The sequence below is a fragment of the Phoenix dactylifera genome, chromosome 13 (genome assembly GCF_009389715.1).
Source record: "Phoenix dactylifera cultivar Barhee BC4 chromosome 13, palm_55x_up_171113_PBpolish2nd_filt_p, whole genome shotgun sequence".
In the NCBI taxonomy this organism is placed as follows: domain Eukaryota; kingdom Viridiplantae; phylum Streptophyta; class Magnoliopsida; order Arecales; family Arecaceae; genus Phoenix; species Phoenix dactylifera.
The window spans coordinates 9,603,397-9,613,479 of NC_052404.1; the positions used below are offsets into that span (position 1 = coordinate 9,603,397).

The 10,083-nt window shown below is 37.2% G+C and overlaps 1 protein-coding gene across 1 annotated transcript in view; it reads left to right on the top strand.

The window, feature by feature from the left end:
• The first annotated feature begins 483 nt into the window (after window positions 1-483).
• The window catches only part of LOC103706726 (LIMR family protein Os06g0128200), an 11,962-nt gene continuing 2,362 nt past the window's right edge, over window positions 484-10,083 (top strand). The window contains exons 1-8 of the mRNA XM_008790940.4: window positions 484-1,203; window positions 1,308-1,393; window positions 3,105-3,223; window positions 3,518-3,628; window positions 3,919-4,017; window positions 4,147-4,269; window positions 5,640-5,702; window positions 5,792-5,856. Of these exons, the coding sequence (XP_008789162.2) occupies window positions 854-1,203; window positions 1,308-1,393; window positions 3,105-3,223; window positions 3,518-3,628; window positions 3,919-4,017; window positions 4,147-4,269; window positions 5,640-5,702; window positions 5,792-5,856 (1,016 nt within the window). The 5' untranslated portion in view covers window positions 484-853. The remainder of the gene's footprint in view (window positions 1,204-1,307; window positions 1,394-3,104; window positions 3,224-3,517; window positions 3,629-3,918; window positions 4,018-4,146; window positions 4,270-5,639; window positions 5,703-5,791; window positions 5,857-10,083) is intronic.

A 10,083-nucleotide genomic window follows, 5' to 3' on the forward strand; every position in this document is an offset into this window, starting at 1 on the left:
TAGTAATCTTAAAAAAAAAAAAAAAAATCTTTGAACAACCATCAAAACCAAACAATGACCAACAAGGCAAATTAGAAAGAATCCATGATATATAGAAAAAACAAGTCTTAGCTCATCCATAGCCTATCTACCATTACCACCAGAGATGGCAACATACTTCTCTTTATTAGGTATTCTTTGTTGGCACAGGGAGTTATATCTCATTTATTTATTTAAAATTATAAGAAAATGGTAATTTGGATAGGCTTGGTTTCTTGCGAGAAGATTGTCTCTGCTGGGTTATTCAAAAGAAACTGAATTTTCTTTTTTACAGGTAGAAATTTTGAGGGTAGATCAAAATTATTCCTGACCTTCCACACCGCATGAACGGCTAAAATTTGGGCCCCACTTTGGCCTGAAGCGAAGCGAATCAGCAGTCTCATCAAAAAAGAAAAAAAAAAAGCCAGCAGCATCAGTCCAGACTTCCCATTCCCCTGCGACCTAATCGAACCCTGCTGGGTGCCAGCCTGGCCGTTTTATGCTCCTCTTCCCCCTGTAAACAACTCCCTCTAATGTACCAAAAAAAAAAAAAAAACAACTCCCTCTTCTCTTTCTTTTGAAACCAAGATGGGGCGAGAGAGACCAAGAAATCCGAAGAAAGGAGACGTCTAAACTAAGAGCTCCGAGATCCAACCGCATTTCGCTCGGACTTGCCTTCTCCTCAAAGGAAAAGGGAAGGTATTCCAAAGGGAAAGCGAGAGGGAATAAAAAGAACACAAGAAAGAAACAAAACTGGAGAAGGGAGCAACAGAGATCGATTGGATCCGAGCCGGATCCGGGTCCGGCGGAAGGAAAGAAGAGAAGGGGGAGATCGATGGGGGATTTCAATTTGGCGCTGGTGATCGTGGCGGTGGTGGTGTCTGTTCTGGTCCTCCTGGTGAGCGTCTACTTGTTGGTGAACTACCAGCATCCGGACGATGTGAACCAGGCCTACTTCCCCAAGCTGGTGGTGGTTCTTGGCCTCTCGGTCGCCGCCATCTCCATCTTGATGCTTCCGGCCGACGTCGCTAACCGGAAGGCGTGCCGGCATGCCATTTACAATGGGGCTTGTAATCTCACGCTCCCGATGAAGACCCTCTGGCTCGCCGTCTACATCGCCGATGCCGTTCTCGTCTTCTTCATCATCCCCTTTGCCATGTTCTACTACGAGGGCGACCAGGACAAGTCGATCCCCTCCCAAATCCCGCAACTCCCTTGTTTTTTTTAAATATTTAGATCCTAGGGTTTCTTTTGCTGGGGTGCTGAAGTGGTGGCGGGTTCTTGCGCAGGAGTGTGGCGAAGAGGCTGAAGAGCGCTTTGCTGTGGGTTGTGACCTCTGCCATTGTTTGTGGGCTTGTTCTTGGCATTCTCTATGGTTAGATTCTTTTCTCTGTTTCTCTTTGTATGCTCGTTATTGCTGCTGCTTTTTTTTCCATTTCTTGCTTGGAATTATAGTTTTGCAAAAAGAATAATATCTTAAGGTGATCAAAGATTGCTATGTTCGTCCTGAACTGGTGGAAGGGGACAATTAGTGGAACTTTCGGTTTGCAATGTATGGATGCTAATTTTGTTTTCAAGATTGTGGAGTGTTTTTGGTTGTGGAGGAGTTTTGCGTCTATTGGAAGATTGGTGAAGAATGTGGATGAAAAAGAAAAGATAGTAGAAGGGAGATTTACAATTTCTGAAAGGAAAGAAAATAGAAAAGAGATTTTCATGATTGAAGTACTTAATGATCCAAATCACTTTTCAATAATTGAGGGCCATGTTGGCTGGGTGAATTTTTTATTGTTGTTCCTTGGATATCACCTGTTGCTATTTGCTTGTAGAAAAACTTTAGTCTGAGGCAGATCTAATAATCATCTGCTTGTAAGTACACAATTAGGAATATAAAGATCTAAAAGGGGTTTTAAGCATTAGCACTTATCACACTCTCTCATCAATTATTATCTGTTTAGGTGGGAAATTTAAAAACAAAAAGATGATAACTTCCTTAGCTATCAATTTAAACACGTCCAAGAGGTACTTTTGGGTATGATTAACATTGCTTTTCATCATGTAGCTTTCCAAAATAATTTTGCTTGAGTATCATTGCATAAATAGGCAGCATTTACATCTCCTTCAACAGTGAAGCTGATTTTAAATGGTTCGTAGCATGATACTGCATGATGTGATATTTTGCAAAGCCCTGGTTTATGTGGTCATGATATCCGATACTTATGCCTCACCTATAATTTTCAGTAGATGAAGTTCAAAAATACATCACACCCCCAATTATGCTAGAACTTTACTGGATTCTCTCTCCTAGTATTATAAGTGGTCTCAAGGTCAGAAGGCTTTCTGGATTCAAGAGTACTCTCCCCACAATTTTACATGCTGTGGAGGTGTGAAATTCTATGTATATTAACTCACTCAGTATACTAGCACAACAAAAAGGCCATGATAATATAATAAAGTGTGGCATGGTTATTCAGGTTGTGCCATAAGGGTAATTGTATCTGGGATGTATTCAAGCATTTCATGGCTTAAAGGTTTAACTTCTCTTGCTGATTAAACCAATATCTTATTTCCTTCTGTAATTTTTGGCTTCAGATTCTTGTTTTTATATTATATTATTTGGATATCATTTTTGGTACCCCAAAATATTCGGTTTTTAGACTTACTATTCTGGATACTATTGCTAGTCAATCATCATGTATGCATCATTATAGTGCACGACTTTCTTTGATATAGTGAAAATGACCCAAAATTTCTTTTATAAGTGCTCTATTATCCTCCAAAAATGCCTGAATCTATAACCAATGACCATTTTTTTTGGAGCATGATTGGAACTTCTACATATAATCTATGAAATAGTTTATTAATATCTAAAAATATTTCAATATATGAAATTTTTTATTTATTGCTTCTGTTATTGAAATGTCATGGTATATTGGTATGTCATCAAAGGTGAGAAGCTGTATACGAAACAGCTTTTCTAAATGTTTTAGTTCTTCCATTTTGAATCTGAAACAGTTGTTTGTTTATAAATCTGCTTTTGCACTGCTGCAATGCAACTTTCCCAACTGACATTTTGTTGGCCGAATCAGCTCTGGTAGGTAAAGTGGACTTCACAGTCAGACACCTCTCTTCATCCGTAACAAGCTTCCCAAGTTCTTGGACAGGATTATCAAGCAGTCAACCTTGTTTAACTCCATTGACTCGTCAGGTTCCATTCCTTATTTGTGCATGTTTTCCAATGTGTACTTTAGATTGCTTTCTTTGGGTGTGTAAACTATGTTGGACTGCGTTAGTTTTATAGTTTCATTTCAAAAGTTTCTTTTGGTTGTTTTGAAAATTTAAATTTAAAGAACATAAATTATATGTTTTTTTTAGTAGGTACTTTTCCACCCAAATCCTTTTTTATGAGTGTTAAATCTGTCTTTGTGATAGTGTCTGTGGATAACAGGAAGTCTTTAATATCTCCTTTATATAATCATTGGTTGTGGCTCTTTGTCTCCAGTGTGCTGCATATACAGCAAGTGCTTCTTCAGAAACAACTTGGACAATGCGCGCCACCTTTCCAGAATATGTGGTTGCTCTGGCAACAATTGTTGGATCAGTGTTATTCTCAGTATGTTCTGTATCTTATAATATCAAGCAATTATAGTAGACATTCTTTTCTCTTTTTTTCCTGTTTGAGGTGAAGCTGGAATTTAAGATGGTGGTATATTCTGTGAAGTTCATGTAATTCTTATGGTGAGGTAGCATTTATTTTATGAAACATAGTAATCTGAAGCTTGCTTTGGCTGACACATTTAGATCTAAAGTTGATAGATGCTTGTAGAATGCATTTCTTGGTGTTTATATATATAAGTCTAACTGCTATACCTCTCACCAAGTCATTTTGGTTTTTCATGCTAGATATTTGGAGGTGTCGGGATTGCTTGCCTTCCACTGGGACTCATGTTTGCATTTATACGGCGCCCCAAGGCTGTCATTACTCGCTCACAATATATAAAGGTGTACCTTGTGTCTTGCACCTTATTGATGTTGAAAGTCAACCACTGTCCTAATTCATATTTGAATGTTTACTGGTAGTTACTTACATGGCTTTTTTTTCTTTTCATTATTTGCACCATGATCCTGTAGGAAGCAACTGAATTGGGAAAGAAAGCTAGAGAATTGAAGAAAGCAGCAGAAGCCCTTCATCAAGAAGAGCGAAGTGGTAACAAGGGGAGAAAATGGCGTAAAAATGTAAAAGCTGTTGAAAAGGTACACCTTATCTCAAAGTGATTGATTTGTCACATGCAGCTGCAATCATATATCTGGCTATTTTATGTTTTCCAATTTGATCAACGAATTTGGCTAGCTGATATGCTTTGATTTAGGAGAAATCCCAGTCAGCCACCTTTTTGGTGTAGGTCATGCAACCTGCAGTTCAGTATTTGCTTTTGCTGCGTCACCTAAAGTTTTATTTCTCTTTCACATTTGGCTATTATGGTTGATATCTGAAACCCTGTGTTTAGGTTACATGCTTTTGATTAAGGTAGAACAATGCAACCAGTTCTTTCCTAATTATTTGGAAATCATTATCTTCCTTTTGTTGCTTAGGTTTTTTATTTGTCAATAGAATATGCTAAAACCAATTCACACTTATGAATGCTACTGGTCGTGAGCCCACTTTTTTTCTTCTGGAACCTACGGAAACTTGTTACTTGTGTAGGCATGCCTGGAAGTAAGATGAAGGGATCTTCTATTTTTAGTTAAATGTATATAGATTCTTTTCAATCAGATGTTTAATCTGTTCTACAAATCTTGTTGAAAAAAATTCATGGTTTATCATGTGGTGTCGTTAGCCACAAGGACATGCTCATTGGTTGCGCTTAAGCTTTGGCCACAGGGACTAGATTTGGCTTAGATCTTAATTACCTTCTTTTAGGTCCAGCACTGTCCCCTCGCTCTGGCTTAACAGCAGTACCGTCATTCTAAGTAAGATCTTGAGTAGACAACCCTTTGATTTGTTCCCCCTTTTCTGAGAACTTTAATCATTAAAGCTTTAAATATATGCTACTTGATGTTACACATTCTTAACCGTTGGTTCCCACATTTCTGCTGTTTTTTGGATTTCTTGTTGTGATATCTATCCAAGTTACCTTAGGTGTTCGCATCCTTTTCTGGACCTCTTAAAACAAGTTTTAGATCCCTTTTCCTTGTCTGGGATTCTAGTCTTTCTTGTACATTCTCAGTATTAGTGTGCTATCCAACATTTCACTCTAGAGATGTGCCTTCAACGCTTCCTGGCTAGGTTGGTCCACACACTTGGCTTGTAATTTTATGGTGGGTCTGATAAGAACGATGGAGAAATAAGAATATTTCTGTTTGGCTATTAATGATAAGGCAGGTGCTCCCACATATGAGATGCCCTCACCATTTGAGTTCGTACAAGGAAAGTCAGCTGTAATAAACATTTCTATTTTTAATTTTTCATACTTTGGTGTTCTGGAATAGTGGTTATGGTTTCCTTTACGAATTGGAACCTTAAATAATCTTCATATTTTGAAGGCTTGCTGTCCTGTTATTTGACTGCTATCTGTGTCAATATTCTCTAACGAAATCCTATATTTTAATTATCAAATCATTAGGAGTTGCTTCTCTTGGAAGATGATATGAAAGCTTTGGAGGAAATGTATCCTCAGGGAGAAAAGGTGAGGACAGTATCCTAAAACATCTGGTATGTATCTTCCTTTCTTTCTTTTCTTTTTTAATATAGATATTACCTTTCATTCTTGTACAGGCAGAGACTGCGTGGGCTCTAACTGTCCTGGGTTACTTGGGAAAACTTGTACTGGGGATTGTTGGGTAAGTAATTTATCAGAAAATGCCAGCATTAAATCTTTATGTATTTCCAGTTATGCTAAGCTGTTTTTTCTGTATGCTTAATTTATGAATCTAACTGTTCTAGTAGAAATTGTATGCTGGAAACAGCGCAGAAGGGTATGGAGTATTTGCATCTCTTGGTAGTTTGACTATTCTGATCATTTTGAGAGAGCTTTGCAATTTTTGGATTAGCTGAAATTATCTGACTGCACATACACGAGCAAGAAAATTTGCTTTGGAGCAGTTTTAGCATTCACAATCAGTTTTTCCAATCATATTGTAGTGGTATCATGTATCATGTTGTAGTGATATCATTATCATGATGCCGTTCACCTGTACTTTTCGATAGTTTGTGATGGAATCATTGCTCCCTGCTGGCTAAATATAGAGGAGGTTAATATTTTTTTTTCCCAACCCAGAGTCTACAATAAAACCAATAGCATCAGAACAGTGACCCACTAGAAAGGGAGCTCAACTAATTTCTTGGAAATTCATACTTCCATGCTTTTTCTGCCTCCAGTCCCTTCCCCTTCTTGTCAACCAATCAGAAACAGTGCTGGCCTCCTTTTTTATGCGAGAATTGTAATAATACTGATACTTATGAGCAGGTTTTAATTGTTGTCCAAAACAACCCTCTGAAAAACATTAACACATGAGAAAGCCATACAATAATCAGATTATTTACATAATATAAATGTTATAGGGGAACCAGCTGAATGCTATAGCTTTCAATGCGAAGCAACTGTAGTAGAAAGGGGTTGCTCTCAATTAAAAATATGTGGGTCAGGACTGTGTGGTCAGAAGAGTGCATACACGACATACTGGATGTCTGAAACCTGCAGATGATTCATGTGATGTTTGAATCATGCTCCAAACTGATCTAAATAGTAATGATGGTGAGGGTTAAAAGTGATGATGAGAAATGCTAAAGATTTTGTTGATCTGGTCAATCTACATATGTATCAGGTATATTGCAAGCAAAGCCACTTTGAAAATCCTTCCTGCTGTTTGAAGTCAAAAGGCAGAGTTACATGTGATGTTTCATTCTCTGCTGTGGCCACTTGTAGACATCATGGTGTCTTTTGATTGCACATCTGAGCCATGCTCATAGATTGCGTCCTTTTTTTTCTGCTAAGAGGAACATAAGAGCCTTAGTGGCAGGACGAGAGGGGGAATAGAATATGGCCGGTACTGAGAAAACAAATTTCCAAAACAATGATGACATTTCGATAATGTTCTTGTGGTTGTTAATTAAGAAAAAAAGTAGTGAAGATCTGGAATAGTCTAGGAGGTAGGCATTGCCCAGGATCAGAATCCAGGTAGTGAAAACAGTCTCTTGAGGGAATATCTTATACCTGAACTCCTATTTTGCATGGATGGTCTAGGAAGAATGGGTACTTGAAAATGGATGCCTTGGCTGTGTCCGATACTTATTGGATATGGATACTTGTCCGATATGGCCCATATCCAGAATATTTTAATGTTTATTTGTATTTTGGATACTTCATGGATACGTGTAGATACTTTCATAATACTTTGAGGATACTTCTAATATAAGTAGTGGATTAGTGGGCCTGGGTCAAGTAGGCTTTGGACCTAGATTTCCATCTGGGTTCAATAACTTAAAAGAAACAATAAGGTTGGCCTGATGGCCTCCCTTTCTCTCATGTGGCTTGATGCCCTGATTTTGAGGAGAGGGTGGAGTTAGAGAATGGGACTGAACATGGGCTGCTGCTAGTCGCTGGCAAGGGAGGACGCCAGCATGAGAGTAGCAGCATCCAGCAAGCAATGTAAGTAGTTTTATCCTTTCTTTCTCAATTCTTTCTTCATCTCTATTATGAGTAGGGATTCTTTTTCTTTTTTTCTTTTCCTTCACTTTTGATGTTGGATCCTCATTTCTATTATGGGTAGAGGAGATGACAAAGTTTTGGAGGGTTGACGAACCCTAAAATCTCCCCTCAAAAATCTCTTACATTTTTTTTTTTGAAATAGAATAATGTTTTATGTTCTATCTGCAAGTGCTTTTACTCATGTTGCTTTTTTGTTCTGTGTTTCATTCATTATTTTCATATTTTCTGCATTTATTTTTTTTCACAACATAATTTTGTTTATGTAGCTAGCTTGCTGTGTTATTTTTAATAGTTCTTTTTTTTCTAAAATTAGTAGAGTCTTTTGCTGGATTCTTGAACTTTGCTGCCATTTATTCTTGTTAATTTTTCCTAGGCTGCATGTTTCTTTCAATTATGTTGCTGGCGTGCTGTTGCTGGCTTCTGCATATATCTTTCTTGCATAACAGAGCACAGAATATTTGTTGCATTACATGTTTGCCGCATGTGTCTTGTAATTGTGATGTTAAATGTTGTTATATTGTGTTTCAAGGTCCGCAATCTTAGTATTGGGTACTGTACCGATACATTAACGGTTCGGTACAATACAAATCAATATGGTACGGTACACACTTTGTACCAAGAAAGTTCTTAAGCTATGTTTCTCACTTTTTATCTTGATACACTTTGCTATGGGTTGGTACGCACCTTAGTTCACGTTGATACATTTTGGCACGGGTTGGTATAAGGCTTGTATGGATCCGATTATGATTTTCGTACTGATTCTGACCTAGTACAGTTCAGTATGCCCCAAACCAGGCGGTTTAGGGCGGTATGATGGTTCATGTTGTGTTTTATGATTAACCAATCATGCTTATCTGAACTTTTAAGCATATATATATATATGTGTGTGTGTATATATATATATATGTGTGTGTGTGTGTGTGTGTGTGTGTGTGTGTGTGTATGTGTGTGTGTGTGTGTGTGTGTGTATATATATATATGTGTGTGTGTGTGTATATATATATATATGTGTGTGTGTATGTATGTATGTATGTAGTATTTATTTATTGCCATATTCTAGATGTGTAGTATCCTATTTTTTTCAAGATTTGATGTATCGGCATATCCGTACCCTATATCTGCATCCATGCTTCTTATATAATGGTGCAAGGGCTAGGTTCCAACGTTATTTGGGGTATCAAATTCTCTGCAACTCCAAAAATTTAGGATTTGATGACATATCTACATACACAATATGTAAATTTCTGTGCGAATAATGCACAAATAAAGATGTGAATCAGTATGCTTATAATTAACAAATAAATATCAAACCCAACACTCTTCATCTTTCTAAATATCTATATTCAAAAGAAATCACATTAATCTGTCAGATCTCTGTCAAAAGTTATGATAAAAGACATCATAATGTGAGATGGATGAAACTGAGCCATATATGTATCATTCTGAACCCTAAGTGAAGGCTATAGATGACTTGTGTCTGTGTATCTCACATTACTTAAAATATCTCATTATTTTTTTGAATTTGTTTTAGTAACCTTATAACTAGTTAGTGAAAGAATATACCGTTTGTTATCTGGCTATAAGTACTGGTACATTTAGATATCTTTTCTACATTTCCACATCTAAACCTCAGCCTGGATGCATACTACATTGTTGAATTCTAGCTGTATCCTTGTCATCCTACAATTTGTATTTCATGTTTTTGTGCTGCTCGAATTGATTTTTAAACCTAAACTTCCTGGTAACCGGAAAAAAAAGAAACTTCCTTTCATAATCCTACCTCAATCTTCATCTTTTTGTTAGCATCTTCTGCCAGTACTATTTTGTTATAATTAACATTTGCCAGGTTTCTATCAAAGTCAATGCACTTAATGTTAGTATTGTTAGAAGGGCAAAAGTCAATCTTTTAATTATCAAACGGGTAGGCCGAATGATCACTATGAAGCGAGGAAAAGAAAAGGTAAGTTTATGTAGAATAGAGGTAGCAAAAATGGTACATTTGGGTAATTCCATGTCTCTCAGGATGGATCTCCATTCTTAGATCGATTTGACCTCAAGTTTTCTCTTTTAGAAATAGTAGCTGAAAATTAATCTCTCATTTAGGTATATCCAATGGAAATACCGTTAATAAGGAGTCCATATGCTCGACCTGACTTGACCCACCCAGATTGCGAGCCTTAATGGCAACAAGGGTTCATAAGGTTGTCTTTGACAATTAGAAGGCATGAGGCTTCTTGGCTACAATTTAATGCAATTATGTTTTGGATTATAACTTCTGAGCGAACACATAGCCCGTAAGCAAGGCTTGTCCCTTAGCTTTAGATTTTGGTTTTATAGTGATAAATTATCTCATACTGCA